Source organism: Anastrepha obliqua, chromosome 6 (assembly GCF_027943255.1).
Source record: "Anastrepha obliqua isolate idAnaObli1 chromosome 6, idAnaObli1_1.0, whole genome shotgun sequence".
NCBI lineage: Eukaryota > Metazoa > Arthropoda > Insecta > Diptera > Tephritidae > Anastrepha > Anastrepha obliqua.
This window is the reverse complement of record NC_072897.1, coordinates 50820151-50838030: the sequence shown is the minus strand read 5'-3', so window position 1 is coordinate 50838030 and position 17880 is coordinate 50820151. Positions and strand designations below refer to the sequence as shown.

The following is a 17880-nucleotide window of genomic DNA, read 5'->3' as shown; positions in this document are numbered from 1 at the left end:
AGATGACTATTCCCTAGCAAAAAGTTTCAGACCAATCAGTTTGACATCGTTCATGTTGAAAAGTCTGGAACGAGTGGTGGAGAAACATATTCGAGTGGGGGTATTGCCGAGAAGTCCACTTAGTAGAAATCAACACGCTTACCAGAGTGGAAAATCATGTGAATCAGCCTTACACGATCTTGTTAGCAAGATTGAAGCTGGGCTGGAAACTGACGAATACACAATGGGCGTGTTCGTGGACATTGAGGGGGCTTTTGATAATGCCACTTTTGGCTCGATATGTTCTTCTGCCGAACGACACGGAGTTAATCAAGCCATTATAAAATGGATATACTCTATGCTCTCTGAGAGGCTGTTAACCGCTGGTGGGAGCGAGGACGAGCAAATCACAGTCAGGGTCAAGCAAGGATGTCCCCAAGGGGGTGTTCTTTCTCCGCTGCTGTGGTGCTTCGTCGTAGACTCCCTATTAGCGGAGATGCAGGAACTCGGCTTTCACGTCCAAGCATATGCGGACGACGTCTGTGCGCTAACATCGGATAAATCCTTAAGGAGGCTTTGCACGAAAGTACAGAGGATCCTTGACAAAATCGATGATTGGTGCATGAGACAAGGTCTTTCCGTTAATCCGAACAAAACAACCATAGTCTTGTTTACGAGAAAACGGAAATTGGATGGACTCAGTCTTCCAACACTGAAAGGTGTGACACTTGGTCTTTCCAACGAAGTTAAATATCTAGGAGTAATCTTGGATAAGAAGCTGACCTGGGAGACACACGTTTCACTGAAGGTGAATCGTGCATTGAAGATTTTTCAGCAATGCCGTAGAGCCTTTGGCAAAACTTGGGGTCTGAAACCTGCTGTGGTCCTATGGATATACACGGCACTTATCAGACCAATCATCACTTACGCTTCTGTGGTCTGGTGGCGACGGAGCATGGTTAAGTCCACAATCCGGGAACTATACAGGCTGCAAAGAAGTGTATGTTTATGCATCACGGGTGCCATGAGTACAACCTCTGGTGATGCCCTAAATGCTATGCTTAATTTGCTCCCCCTGGATCTTAAGATACAACAGGAAGCAATAAAAGCAATGTGTAGACTTCATAAATATGGTTTCTGGCACGAAGATGGAACTTCGGGACACAGAGAAATCTTTAAGTTGCTGTCGGAGCAGTATCCACTGTTTTTGGCACCTAAAGATGACCTGATACCCACAATTTCGTTCGGAAGGAAATTTGATGTCAGATTTCCATTGCGTGAGCAATGGAGCAATCCAGAATGCATGCAGGGAGGTTTGACGGATATTTTCTTTACCGATGGGTCCAAGACTGAAATAGGGTCTGGAGCCGGATGGTACTTAAACGATAGTAATAAGTATCACTATGCTATGGGGGAAATGGCAACTGTTTTCCAAACAGAAGTTTTTGCCATCCTGAAAGTAGCGGAATGGATAATCGAGAGGAGATGGAGCGGGAAACAGATTGGAGTCTTCAGTGACAGTCAGGCTGCATTGAAGGCCCTGGAGAACGCGAAGCAAACCTCGAAGATTGTTCAAGAATGTAAGAGGAAGATGAATTCTGTCGCAAGACAAAACAGGCTTGTACTTATATGGGTTCCGGGACACTCCGGTGTTCAAGGAAACGAAATTGCCGACGAATTGGCCAACCGTGGATCAGCGGTGCCCCCACAGGGGCCAGAGCCAATAATCGGAATCAGTCCCGCAGGAATCAAGAATTGGATCAACGATTATGTAGGCAATCTACATAAAGAGCGATGGTCCTGTCTAGAACGCTGCAGAACTGCAAAGTGTTTTGTGACAAGTCCGAACAGAAAACTGTCAAACTTTCTACTAAAACTTAGAAGGAAAGACATTCGGTTGATGGTCGGCATCATTACAGGACACAACCCATGGGGTCAGCATATGACCACCATTGGAATCATCGAGTACCCGGTATGCCTGTCCTGCTTGGAGGAGGCGGATAGCACTGAGCACTTTCTCTGTGAGTGTCCTGCCTTTGCTAGAGCGCGACTACGGGTATTGGGTTCCGATGTCATGGGAATGAGTAATATTCGTTCTCTCAAACTGGAGGATATTTACAGATTTGCCAAAGAATCTGGAAAATTCTCACAGGACTAACTATCTCTATCTCTGTCTCTATTCTTTCCTATCTCTTTCTCTGATACTTTTTTCCCTCCCTCCTTAACTATCTACCCCCTTTCCAGAGCTTTAAATACAATGGGCTTTTTAGCCTGAGTGTTTTAGGAGCCACCAAATCTCCTGGTGCTCCTTGGCTCGACCTCTTCAAATTCAATTCAATTCAAGTGTAGTACAATGGACTTAATTCATATCTGAGTGCTGCTAGTTGTCCCGACAAAAAACAAAAAAAGAGTGTAACGCAGTCTCTGGGGATTTGTCTTTAGAAGAAATGGGGTCAAACTAATGGGCCTATAGTCCTTTGAAAGTATCGGGTTGTTCTTACCCGCTTTTGGTATAAATACAGGCCTTGCTTCTCTCCAGATCACAGGTATATAGTTAAGCCTCAGATATCCTGTGTATATCGCTTTTAGCCATGGTACCAAAAGATCGCTCATCTTGTGGAGCATGGCTGGAAAAAGTCCGTCTATGTCTGGCGATTTAAATGGGTAAAAGTGTTTAAGGCCCATTCTATTTGTTTTGGATTGTAATAAACTTTTCCTAATGTTTGCTATGTTATCGCTCAAGGGATCGTGATCTGAGTAGTCTATACATCCTGGAAAATGCGTAGTGACTAGATCTTGAAGTGATTCTTCACAACTATCAGTCCAGTCTCCTTTAGTTTTGCGAATTAAATTGGGCGTGGTGGAATGTTCCTATAACAGTTTCCTGAGCCTAGCAGCTTCGTTTGTACTTTCTATACTGCTACAGAAGTCTTTCCATGATTCTCTTTTGGCCTTACGTATCTCTTTCTTATATGAACGTCGTAGATCGTTATATTCCTCCCAGCAGGATTTATTGTCGGCTGCCCGTACCAGCTTATAGAATTCTAATACGCTTCGCCTTTTTGATCCGAACTCCTTGTTCCACCAAGGTGGCTTTGGTCTGCGTTTAAGCGTAGGGGAGTGTATGGTGCGTGAAATGCTTTATTAAGTGCCCTTGTCACCATTCTAACCCTCTCTTCCAGTTCAACATAAGAGCTGAACCTGCGAGGTCTCAATGGCTTTTGCCACCATCGTGAGGTTATTCGTAAAGGTTAAGTCTAGAATTTTTTTTCGAGGTGGGCCCAATATATGTTGGTTCCTCCCCACGGTTCGTTACTTCTAGGCTACTTTGTAAAGTAAAATTGAATAGGGACTCACCTCTATCGTTTATGTCGGAGCTTCCCCAGATGGTATGATGTGAGTATCCGTCGGACCCTACGATAAGCACTAGCTTCCTTCGTTCGACTTCCTTGATCAAATTGTGAAGCTCGTCCGGCGATGCTTCCTTTTCGTGTGACATGTAGCAGAACCCAAGAAGTAAAGCTTTATTCTTGCAGTCCTGGATTGTCACCACTGTCACGTCATCTGTGGAGAGATTAGTATTCTAGTAGGAACATACACTTTTCTTAACGAATATCACACTGCTCTAACCCTGTTTGTAGCGATCGGGAAGTATGTATTGTAGTTTGGTGAGTCTAGTCCAGACACCAGGTTTTCCGAACCAATCCATGGTTCCTGGACCAGAGTCACATCATAGTTGGCCCGTTCTAGTTTCTGAAGGAGCTCAATTGAGGCTTCCTTACATTTGCGAAGATTTATTTGAAGGACCTTCAGTATCAGGCTTCGGTTCTTTCACGGGGTTGGATGCCTGCTCCAGCTCACCCTCCTTCACTTCTTGTAGATTTAGGGCGGTTTCGAGGATGTTTTCTATGCCGAGATCCTTCTCCACCTCCCCTGTTTCCAGCGTGTTTTGATTAATGTCTGTTGGGCTGGGTTTTTTGAGGCGAAGGTACACGCTACCAATACCCCACGCCATTTTCCCAAACCTTCCATATAAGATGTCCTTTGCTGTTTTATTAATTTGGATGATGTGTAGTATGATTATAAGTCGGATATGCCTTAACATTAATATTCATAAACATTTTGTTTTGGTTTTTATTTTATTGTCCACTTATGCATTCACTTTGCTGTGCCGTTTAAATAGAGTATCATATTTCTTAAAAGGTTCATTACACTTGAAATTAAACGCAAACATAGCTAACGTAATTATTTTATGTGCGGCGCGTGAATGCTAGAATCATATTACATAAGTAAACACCGAAAAATTGTTATTGGCTTGCATTGACAAAAATTACTAATATATAAAAACGCTTGTACGTAGTATGTAAGAGACAAGAAAGAAAACAATCTTTTACAAGCTGGATGTCTAGCTTGAAACGATAAATAAAATAAATAAATATATTTCAAATAATAAACAATACTTTCTTTAAATCAATACATTTCTTTACATGGCGATCCTGCTAGCTTGAGCATTGATTTTGCTAAGCTATTAAAATGCAAGTTTCTTGCACAACAAAGTGTTGCATGAGTGCTGAAAATATCTGCACCAAAATTGCAATATATTTGCAAGTGCCCTAAAAAGCACCAAATATTAAGTCCTGACGTGATCAGCCAAAACGATCCGTCAGCTGCGGAAGGAAGAACCTGGTTAAGCCATTACAACCAAAAAATAAAAATAGATGAACAACCCAGCTCAAGGGCCGCAACCAATCTCCTTGGAGGAATACAGGAGACGGAACGGCCTTAACAAAAAACCAAAAGAAGTTTCCATCCCAAAGGTGAGCAAGCCAAAAAGAAGAGGAGGTTACACCACCAGAATAAAGAGGGAAATAAGCATACTCATCAGGGAGGTAAACCAGCAGCCACCACCATCCTGGGAAAAAGCTAGCACAATCTGGGAGCGCGTAACCCAACTGGAATTCCTGCTCCAGCAGAGAAAAGAAATTAAGTAAATATACATAAAACACTGTGCATGATTGAATGCAGACAGTTAGAGTCTGTAAGCGTTAACCGCTCGAGACAAAAATAATTTTCATTTATTTCTTTACATGGCAAAGTTAAACAACTTTGGCTTCTGTCGATTATATGTTTGCCTTATAAAAATTTGACTGTAAATGAATAAAATTTACTCAGAAGGTCATTTTTATGAAAATGTTTGAATTGTTATAATATGTTAAATATAATGAATGAATTAACTTAACATAAATCCAATGTAAAAAAAAAAAAATATATATATATCCTTACATTATAAATTATTACATTGCATAAATTATTTGATTTACGGTATAAGGTCCCCAATAGATAGTCTTTCAGAAATGGGAAAAACCTTATCAAAAGTTGATAAACCCAATGCCAATGTAGTAAACGAAGTAGTCGTTAATACTGGCTTAAATTTAATAGAAATTTGCTTAATTATAATCACAGTCATAACTTTATTGATATTAGCATTAAAATTATATGCTATGCATAATAAAAAACTAAAGAAAAAGTATATGAGTAGATCTAATGAGTTAGACAAAATATGAACAAATGGTCCGAAATTCATAAAACTTTACTGATAGAAAAGGAAAATTTCAAAAAATCGTTTAAATGTATCAATAAAAATATACAAATAAAACAGGAAACAGTTAAAAAATATTTAGAAAATTTAGTATTAGCATTAGAATCAATTAGAAATTTAACTTATATAAGTTTCGAGCGACTTACAAAGGATCATCAAAAAGAAGCTCTGGACATATTTTGGCAACTACGAGATCAATTAGTAAAAGTATTAGCCAAATACAACATCCAACAGGAAGTATCTCATTCGATTAATGAGAAAATTTCAATAAATATTATTGATATCAGAAACAGATTGTCCAATTACTAATTCAGAAATAGAGTCAGAAGAAGAAATGACACAAACAGTTGTGGAGTTTCTCAGCACGGCTGCAAAGCTAGTGACTGAATTCGATGGTAAACCAGAAAATCTACGGTCATTCTTAGATTCCTTAGAATTAGTTGAAGTGATCAAGGGTGAGCACGAAACTGTTGCTGTTTCACTCATAAAAACAAAATTAAAAGGGAATGCCAGAAATCTCATAGACACAGAAACAACAATCTCTGAAATAATCACAAAACTTAACAGGTCAGTTAAAGGAGAATCGGTAGAAGTATTAGCTGCAAAAATAATGAGTATCAGACAGAACAACAAACCAGCTAATAGTTATTGTAATGAGATAGAAGCTCTTACAAAAAAACTTAGAAAATGCCTATATCACAGATGGGTTGTCGGCAGAACTCGCAAGCAAATACTCGACACAAACTGCAGAAAAAGCATTGACCAAAAACTGCAGCATTGAAAAAGTCAAATTAATAATGGAAGCTGGCCATTTTACAAATATGAACGACGCGATAAGCAAATTCATTGGTAGCTGTACTGATGCTACAGGACAACAAAACACAATACTATATTTTGGTCAACGACCATTCAATGGACGATTTGCAAGAAATGGAAGGTTTCAAAGAAGAAACAACTTCCCTAGAAATCAAAATCGTTCAAATTTTGATAATTTAGGAAATAATAATCAAAATAGAAATCGTTACCGACAAGGCAGACCAAATTTCAACCGGAACAGGACACACAATGTACGAGTTGCCCAATCGGAAGAAAACAACTCGGAAAACTAATCTATTCCTCTAAGATACATACGCTTAACTTTAACTTTAGCATTTTTGTACAACTTAAAATAGCAGATTTAAATACAATACATTTCTTTACAATACATTTCTCGCATTACAATCAATGACTTAAAAGAAATAAATGAAAAGAATCAAAAATTGTACAAAATAGTGACTAGATCAATGTCGAAAAATAACAGCAGTCCAACTACACAGCAGCACATTAAAACATATGATAAGCCCAAAATATATGTCCCAATTAATAACACTGACGTCAGGAAATACAATAAATTAAAGATTACACCCACGCGATGTTACGTCAAACGAGGAAAATCTATAATGGCATATATAAAAATTGATGACTTATTTGTTAATGGGAAAATTGACTTAGGACAATTCTTCTCTAGGCTCGACGAAGTGGCCGACAAATATGCCATTAATAATTTACAAGTGGCACCTAGCGAGAAAATTTTCGAATTTGTCTCGATTAATGATTTTAAAAATAAGGGCAATATGATATTAAATAAAGTAAAAGTAGCGCTACTGAATGAGGTGACCCACATTAATGATGCTAAAACTGTAAAACTGTAAACCTATAGAAGGCGGTCATTGCGGAATTTTCAGAACACTTATGAAAATTATAAGACATTACTTCTGGAATAAAATGTCAAAAGATCTTGCTAAGTACGTAAAAACTTGCGAAAAATGCCAAAAAACCAAAATAACAAAGCATTTAAAAAGCCCCATGGCTATAACACCAACACCTACAGGTACATTTGATACAGTTATTGTAGACACAATAGGCCCACTGCCTACAACAATTAATGGCAATACTTATGCAGTCACAATAATATGCGACATGACAAAATATTTAGTCACGATACCCATCCAAGACAAAAACGCCAAGACAGTGGCGAAAGGAATATTTGAAAAGTTTATTCTTACCTACGGTCCAATGAAGACGTTCATTTCGGACATGGGTACAGAATACAAAAATTCAATACTAACAGAGCCATGTGAATTGCTAAAAATAGAGAAAATTAATTCAACTGCTTACCACCACCAAATACTAGGAGTAATAGAAAGATCACATAAAACTTTCAATCAATACGTAAGATCTTACATATCGATTGACAAAAGATGAGGGGTGAGTGGCTACAATACTTCACATACTGTTTTAACACCACTCCTTCTACAGTACATGACTATTGTCCGTATGAATTAGTTTTTGGAAAAACACCAAACATGTTTCAGCAGTTCAAAAATGTAGACCAAATTACTCCATTATATAACATAGATAAGTACGCTAGAGAAGTAAGATTTAGGCTAGAAGTAGCACATAAAAGAGCTCACAATATGATAGACATAGCTAAAATTAAGCAAAAAACATTTTATGATAAAAATAGTTTAGATCACAATTTTAGCATAGGCAATTTAGTTTTACTTAGGAATGAAGTGGCCCATAAACTGGAACCCCAATATTGTGGGCCTTATACCATTAAAGCAATAGATAATAAAAATAATGTTACTATAGTCGATAAGTTATCTTTAAAAGAACAAATAGTTCACAAAAATAGGCTTAAGATTTATCAACAATAAGTAGTTTTAAAGACGCGTCTAAACTTAGAAAATTAATACAACATATACATATATATAAAATTAAGACTACTCTTATGTACATATTTTATTTTAACAATTCAATGTAAAAGAATGTTCATACAAAAAAAGTTGTATGAGCATTCTTCCGAAGAAGGGAGGTGTAGTATGATTATAAGTCGGATATGCCTTAACATTAATATTCATAAACATTTTGTTTTGGTTTTTATTTTATTGTCCACTTATGCATTCACTTTGCTGTGCCGTTTAAATAGAGTATCATATTTCTTAAAAGGTTCATTACACTTGAAATTAAACGCAAACATAGCTAACGTAATTATTTTATGTGCGGCGCGTGAATGCTAGAATCATATTACATAAGTAAACACCGAAAAATTGTTATTGGCTTGCATTGACAAAAATTACTAATATATAAAAACGCTTGTACGTAGTATGTAAGAGACAAGAAAGAAAACAATCGTTTTACAAGCTGGATGTCTAGCTTGAAACGATAAATAAAATAAATAAATATATTTCAAATAATAAACAATACTTTCTTTAAATCAATACATTTCTTTACAGATGTAGTTTTGGCTTCCATCCACACTTGCTGATTTAGCCACCATCAACACCTTCCAATCATCGGTAGGAGCATCCATATTTTGTCGTTGCAGGAGTTTTAAGGTATACTCTGGATTGACCGTGTGCGGTATCAGCACCTTAGCTTTCGGTATCGTTGGTATGCAACTCCGATCCACGATTTCAAGAGATGCCCCTTCCCATAGGCCTTGAAGTTTTTTCATCGCTTCCTTAACCCATATGAGAGTGGGATCGTCTTTACATGCTACCAAGTCGGTTGCACATCTTGACCGCTGCTTTGTAGCGCGACTTAGCTTCCATCCCCCCTTGCTGGGCTTTACTCTAGTTCTTTTCGTACTGTCCGAAATGGCACCATCGAGTTTTACCGGAGAGTTAAGTAAAGCATCTGCTTCTGCGGTATTTACGCTAGCTGTGCTTTCCAGGTCCGATTCTATTTGAACTATGGAACCCGTACGCTACATAGCGTAGTCACCGCGGAGAGGAAGGAGAGGTCATACATTGATCTAAGCTAGACATCACCTGTCCACATTGCAATCAGGTAAACCTGGTTAAACCTAACCTCATGCAATGCAGTCAGTGGTGCCCATTGCCCAGTCGGCGCCCACGGGGAGGAACTAGCTACGTGGATTTTCGCCAACCTAAAATGGTTATTAAGGCAACCGCATTTGATCTAGTAACGCAAGGGTTTCTTACTTAGCTAAAATAAACATGCCTCAAAATATTATTCCATCTTTCGCAGCAGAAGAACTTAAGCAATGCATGTTTATTTTCGAGCAAAGTATAGTCTTCAATAAACATTTCTCCCACAAAAATTATTGCCTGTAATTATGTGAGTGATGGGTGTACAGTTCGGACTGCATATACAGTTACCTAAGCCGGCGGCAGGCACACAACTTTCCAGTATTACCCCCCTCTGAGTCAAGCCAGTCTTTCCCATTTTTCTGTCTGAACGTGATTTTGCCGTTGTTGTTTACACGTTTATTAACGTTAAATAATGCTAATACTTTTGCTGATGTGACACGTCGTGCTATAGACATGAGCCATATAGCAGTGTGAGACGTCTAACAAAAATTGAGTCCAAAATTCAATAATAAAAAATAGCGAACGCTTAATTCACGAATAGCGAACATTCACTGCTAGAAACTGACTACCAGGGTCTTATGTTCATTGCACACATGAAATTAATGGCTCACACAAACGAATGGGTCTTGGTATAAAATCGAACACTGAAAAAAATACATATGCAATACAAAATACAAATTATAAAATATATGAACCCGATAAAAAAGAGCTAACCCGTAAAAGAGAATGAATACTAAAAAAGAGATACAGCAAAAAGTGGAATGCTGATTCTTTCCCCGAACTATTGAAATCTCTTCCGGAAATGGAAGTAAAGCGGACTCCTCGACCTCCTCGTAGAATGGTATTGGAAGTGTGTAATTATCAATAGTTCTTTAATATAGCGAAAGATATGGTGAGCGAAGTGCTAAATAATACAAATTAGATTAGATTGGTAGATCCAAAATATTGTAGGGAAATTACGAAAGCATTAAAAAGTAAGAATATCTCACGGTATGTCTATGAAGATAAAGAATGAAGACTAATTAACCCTTTCGACCCCAACTTTTTTCTTGTGGAACGAAAATTTTTTTTTAAATTTTAATCCTTTTGCATTTGTTTAAGGAGCAATTGCCCAAAATTTTGAGTCGTCACGCCCCACGGTTTGAGCGCTGTCGAAAGATGCTTATGAGCAACTTTGGGCAAGGGTGGTATACAAAATAAATAAATTATTTCTTCCGAACAACTTTTAATGATTTTTATTTATTTTGAAAAATTAGGTATGATAAGACAAAAAACAGTTTTTATTGTTATTACAGCAAAGCTGGACTCTGCATTTAAGGCATTTGGACATTGGGGTTTCTGTCTTTCACAATCTGCAACGTCTTTGCAGCGTCTCTATCGTAACGCTGTGAGACTGACGGATTCCGTTTTAACCTGTACTTTTTCGGCTGTTTGGAAGACACGCTGCTTGATGGGGAGCCCAGGGATTCTATCGAGCTAGCTCTTTCAACATTCGATGGTCGGCGAAGTCGGCCTTTCCTTATTCCGAGCGAAGGAGTGGCAGAAAGCAACTCATGAGCAATTTCTAGTTGAAATTTTATTAGAGGAATATGCTTTTGCCTCGGAGTTATCAAGCTTAAATGCTTTGTATACAATCGCCATGCGTTTGTAACGGATGTTCCGAGGCACCAATAGAAGATTTTTATGTACCACTTCTTTGAACGGTGGTTGACTTTGTAAACCTCCATGAGCTTGTCAGCCAAATCTACTCCTCCCATACCCTTATTGTAAAAAGCAACAATCGCAGGTCGTGCAACATCAATATAAGCTTTTTCCTTTGAATTCCAACGTTTGCATATACCAACAGGTTCAATGCTTTCACACGAGTATATAAGTTGAACTGGCTTATTTTCAAACCACTTGACCGATCGACCTGTAAAAAAATTTAAACTTAGATGTTTATTATGATATTTATGCATGTTGCACCATCCCTTCCATATTCTTCTGTACCACTGCAGAAATGTGACCCATCTCGTTATCACTTTCGACGTCCGAAGAGGCATCCCAATCAAAGTTAAAAATCCTCTCAATATCGTCATTTGAAAATACTTTCTCTTTCGGTCTCATAACTAAGTACAAAAATATTTATTCGAACAATGGCGCAAGGTTGACCACAAGCAACATTGCAACTTTGAAAATTACTCACCTCGTTAATATTTTTAACTAATCAAATTTAAATTCAGTTTCGTAAAGTTCAATTTGTCCTATTTTGAGTAGATACATAAAAGTACCGTTATAATTTATTACGAACAGACAAAAACAAAACGAACGCTTTCCGTAAGCTGCTAAACTGCCGAAGTTGCTCACAGGCAACGTTGGGGTCGAAAGGGTTAAGGTCATAACCAAAAATTTACACCACTCATGTGACCCCTGGGATATAATTTCTCACTTGAAAAAAACAGGTAAATAAATTATTGCATGGAAAACAAGGCAACCGCTTGATATGCTCCTTTTTACGTTTGAAACTTTGGAAGACATAAATAATATATACAATATAAAAACCATACTGCACTCAATAGTCAACATTCAATGAGTTTTTAATTATTGTTTATACCTCAGTGTAAGTCTTGTCAATCCGTTGGACATTGAAGTCATAATGCCAAACTTTGTTAAAGTAATGCTATGGAACGCAAACGGCCTTTTTAAGCATCAAGAAGAGCTGAAATTTATTTTAGATTGACAACCATTTGACGTATGCTTGATAGCAGAGACATATTTTACAAAGCATTCATCAATAAAAATTAAAAATTATAAAGTTAATCACACTATCCACCCAAGCAATTGCGCAAGAGGAGGTATTACAATTATCATTAAAAGTAACCTGAAACATCATGAAGGCCAAAAAAATTGCACGGAAGAATTCCAGGCAACTACTGTTACGACAAACGCCGATAGTAAAATATATATATAAATATAAACAGTCACTGGAATAGATTCATAACGGGTGGCGACTTTAATGCCAAACATACAACCTGGGGCTCACGACTCACAACGACCAAAGGATGAGAATTTTACGACGCACTTAAAAAGACAGGATGCAATTCTACATCGACGAGCAGCCTAACGGCTTGGACATGCCATCAGATAACTCTCCTATTTATCTAACTTTGTACACAACATCCATTTAAACTTATAAACCACCTTACAGATTGGGATTACTTCAAACAAATCTTGGAAGGCCCAGGTGGCCACTTGTCGTTAATTATTGTAATACAAAGGATCAGCTCGACGAGAAAGTACTTCGATTGACAAATAACTTCCAACGCGCAGCTTCCAAAAGTGGGCAAAAGCAAATAAACAAAATGGCTCCTGATATGGAACACGACGGCGATTGTAATGCTTTTAATAAGATCCCTCCGATAACACAAAACGAAATAATAATACAAAATTAAAGGTAAAAAAATCGCCATCGACCTTATTACTGCTAAAATACTAAAGCAGCTCCCGAACAAAATGATTGCAGTATTGACGAGTATCATCAACACCACATTTAAACTAAAATATTTTTCAATATATTGGAAGACAGCGGAAATCATTATGTTTAATAAGCTAGGCAAAGCTGCCCACGACGCAACATCATGCAGACTTATCTCACTTTTTCCAATACTATCGAATATGGTGAAAAAATTGTTGATCAAAAGGATCAATATAATAAAAGGAAATAAAAAAATTATACCGAGGTACAAATTTGGATTCCGACTATTGATCAAGTATATAAAATAGTTCCAATAATTGAAAACGCTTTTGAAGAAAGAAAAACTTGCTCTGCGGTATGCCTTGATGTTTACAAGGCGTTCTACAAAGTATGTCAATTACAATTAGTCATAAATGAAATATACGACTAGACCAATAAATGGCATATTCAATTAAATGAAGCAAGTATGTGCATATAAACTTCACCCAGAACAAAATCAATTATGTTGCAATATATATACATAAATGGTGCTCAAGTTCCCTACTCAAATATTGCAAAATACCTGGGGATGACTCTAGACGCCAAGCTAAGACAGAACGCCCACGTAAAGAAAGAGAAAGAAGGAATGGAATTAAAGTATAGATATATATATTGGCTTATGGAAAAGGAATCAGCATAGTGCTGATAATAAAATAATTATATATAAACAAATTTTGAAGCCTATATGGTCTTACGGCGCACAGTTATGTGGCTGCTCCAGCCAAAGTATACAAAAGTTCCAGGTACGATCTCAAGCACGACCTAAATATTGATTCGGTAGCAGACAAAATAAAAAACGCAGTAAATGCCCACGATGTGAGATTAAAAAACCACATCTATACGGAGACCCTATTCCTGTTAATCCGCCTAATTGAAGAAGAAGATGGAAACGCAAAAAACCCAAAGACTTAATGGACTAAATAGAATCACACCTTAAGTGTTGTATGTGCCTCATAAAGGGTTTTCCAATAACAGGTGTTATGAATGAATGGATTGCGCTATCGAGAGATGATTAACAATTTTTTATGACCGGAATTGGATGGTATTGATTTGAACAACGTTTATTTTCAACAAGACGGCGCTACGTGCAACACAAGCAACAAAACCATTGATCTTTTACAGGAAAAGTTTCCGGACCGTGTTATCTCTCGAAAAGGTTGTCACAATTGGCCACCGAGATCTTGTTATTTAACACCTTGTGACTTTTTTCTTTGGAGCCATGGGAAAGAGAAGGTCTACGCCAACAGCCCAGGGACGGAATTCGTGAGGCTATCGAGGACATATGGCAGCCACTTTGCAATTCGGTTATGGAAAATTTCATGAAAAGGATATTGTCCTGTAAGCGTGGTCGTGGTGGTCATTTGCCTGATGTTATTTTCCACTATTAATGGCATACCTTCCTCTTTATAATGAAATAAACATCCGATCATTTATATTGAAAAATAGCATTTTTCTTTGAATATCAAAATAATACCTCTTATTGGAGATCCCTTTATTATAAATTCAAAACAAATTGCTCGTTAGTTTATCATATTTTTCTTTGTAACTAGTCGCAATGTAAACCTAAAATTATAATACTGTACTTAACTTACTAGCTTATCACAAAAATTTTAGTCCCGCAGCAATCAGACTCATTCCGTATAACCGCATATATATAATTGTCTCTTACACCTCCTCTCATATGGGGTGTGTGCCTTGATGTTTTCCGAGCGACAATTGCTTTTTTTGTCCTGAGGAGCTTTTTCTTGGCAGAAATACTCCCGGAGGTTTCCTATTGTCTGCCGAAGGTGACCGCTGTTAGAAAAACGTTTTCTATCATTTGTGGTTTTATGCCGGCAGATTCGAACCTGTGCACTTCCACAAACTGCTTGTTAGTAGTAAAACTAAACTTATGTATTTTAGCCATATTTCTAAGGAATCTCCAAGTTGTGAAATTATTTTGTCTCCATTATATCCTACATAATATTGCATTCGTCTTGAATGCTTCAAAAGTGTATTTCATTTGCAACGTTATTGCCCGGTAGTATATGTATGTAATGTTACACTAGGTGCAATGAAAATAAAAATAATAAAAAAAATTCCAACGTCAAATGCAGCGACAAATTCTTGAAGGTTGACACTGTTCAACATTTCAAATACCTAGGTGTAGTAATTGACAATCTTTTGACTTGGTCAAAACATGTTTGTACGCTAAAACAATACTCTATTTATACCCTTCAATATGAATAGTTTATGCTATGGCATAATCCTAGTGACATATACGTAACTTTACAGGTATATTCTTTCAATAAATTTTGTTCCTTTTTCTTATTCTATAATAAGTTTATTGGTAAATTGATGCGGATTTTGCAGACACCTTTTGGAGTTGTCCTTAAATACCAAAATAAGCTTTGGGAATTAAAAATAATTAACAAGTCCTCGATACTTGCGTGAACATGGCTACGACTATAGCATTTTACTTAGAATACTGTTATGAAGAGAGGTAAAAGAAAAAATTAGATATTCAAATCTCTTAAACTAAACCAACATAAATACCGTTAAAAACCTATCATTTAAATTATAAACTACACAATACTTGAATAGATATCGAACAAAAAAGTGAGAAAGTTGCAGCATTCTTGTTCGTATTTCAGAGAGCCGCCAATGCGAATTGGAGTAAAAATAAGTGCTGATTGGGCAAAGAGCAAATCCCAATGCAAATGTCGTACTACAAAGTTACATTTTTGCGTATCCGAGCAACTTAACTATAATCCTCCTGATTATTACTCCTTTAACATAAAAATGCCGAAATGATGGAATATCAATTTAGGCTTAAAACTAATGATGTCGTCTTTTATAAGGATCTGGAAATTTTCGACCTGGAGGACTTCAAATACAACGGTGTCAATATTACTGCTTTTCGTTTGGTTGACGTCGAAAGCCGGCGATTCGAAGAGGTTATCGAGCAAATGCAAAAATTACCCCATAGTGGATTAAACTTTATCAATGGACAGCCATATATACAGGTATATAAAACTATTAATTTTCCCTCATAAAAAAAATCTATTTTCTATAACGATACTGGTTTGAAGAAGCACCTCACTCCTCCTCTGGGTCTCCCCTAAGTTTTCCAGCTTTGACTGTAGTTAGAAATAGTTCTGGTTAGCCTTTTTACAATCCACATTTGGATCCAATCCGTTTTCAAATATTGTTTTTCGAAAAAGTTATCACGGTTAATTTTTCAACGTCCACACTTTTTCAGGATTTTTCCTACGTCATATTATCTGAAGTAAACCTAAGTTTTTTGAAATTTGAAATAAATTCAAAAGTAAAACTAAATACTTTATGCCGATTGGAATTTTTTTACATAATTTTCGACACATGAAAATATAGTAATGATGGTCAGCTGCGTTTATAGCGGTGGGAAGACCGTCAGCCGAAGCAAGAATATTTCAGTATTTCAATCGGCATAAAGTATATTAATTTTGCTTTTTGAATTTATTTTACAAGTTCAGCTGACGTATTTTCCCCCTCTACGGCGCTGCTGGCTATTTTTTTTATTTTACTAAATGTCAGCAATACACAGAAAAATTTCAGGCAGTATTAAATGAGTTGTTAAATTTTTTTTTTCGACACGTTTCGCAGCATACCACGCACGTACCAACCGCTACTGGACAAGCTGACGGTTGGTTTCGTCATCCATTGGATGGCGTCTGCCTTCAGTATTAAAATCAGTCGGCATGAAATGATGAGATCAAAATGACGCCTGGCTTCCGGAATATTCGGCTGACGTTCTTCCCACCGCTAAAAACGCAGCTGACCATCATTATTATATTTTGAAATGTGACCAAAATAATGTAAAAAAATTTCAATCGGCATTAAGTAGTTTTACTTTTTAATTTATTTTACAAGTTCAGCTTACTTGTTTTCCCCCCTCTACGGCGCAGCTGGCTATTTTTTTTTTATTCTACTAAATGTCAACAATACATGAAAAAAATTTCAGCCGGTATAAAATGAGTTGGTATAAATTTTGTTTCGACACATTTCGTACCCTCCCACAATCACACCCACTGAGGGTACGCCAGCTGACGTTCACTCCCGTTATTCATGAAAGCTAAATCACAAGTATAATCAAAACTTTAACGGTATAATAACGCAGTCCAAAATCGACCCCGGACTATAAGAGCCTATGATAAAATAAAAATGACCAAATTGGTAAAATTTGTCGTTTTGCAAATCATCTTAGGTCTACTTACTTTCCTTGCTAAATTTTTGTTTAACGATAACGGTATTGTAACTTAACCTACGTTTGTTTTTGTGCGTGTTCATTTCGATTATTTTTCTACCTAAGCTGTTCAGTTACTGAACGGCTGTTTTATTGTTAGAGTATTGGCTTATTGGCGGCCGCCGTAGCCGAATGAATTGGTGCGTGACTACCATTCGGTGAAACACCAAAATTAAGAAAAACATTTTCCAATAGCGGTCGCCCCTCGGCAGATAATGGCAAACCTCCGAGTGCATTTCTGCCATGAAAAAGCTGCTCATAAAAATATTGCCGTTCGGAGTCGGCTTGAAACTGTAGGTCCCTCTATTATCAAGACGCACACCACAAATAGGAGGAGGAACTCGGCCAAGCACCCAAAAACGGTGTACGCGCCAATTATACAAGGTGGCGCAAAGGTAACCTTCCGATGTTTTTTGGCTGTAATTTAAAAAAAAAAATGGAAAACTTTGATTCTTCTTGTGGATTATTTTTATTTGGTCTTTTAATTTTTTTTACACCAAGTCGAGTATATGATGTCATGTAAATGACCGCCGCCACAGTTGATTGCCATTTGAGCCCTTTTTATGGCATTTTCCATCACTTTGGCCAAAACTTCCGGCGATAGGTCCTCACATTCTTGACGGATATTGTCTTTAAGAGCTGCAAGAGTCTGAGGCTTGTTGACATA

At 37.2% G+C, this 17880-nt stretch overlaps 1 protein-coding gene across 1 annotated transcript in view; it reads left to right on the top strand.

The window, feature by feature from the left end:
- The window catches only part of LOC129250518 (glutamate receptor ionotropic, kainate 2), a 201193-nt gene that overhangs the window by 139505 nt on the left and 43808 nt on the right, over positions 1–17880 (top strand). The window contains exon 5 of the mRNA XM_054890139.1: positions 15790–15954. Coding sequence (XP_054746114.1) covers positions 15790–15954 — 165 coding nt within the window. The remainder of the gene's footprint in view (positions 1–15789; positions 15955–17880) is intronic.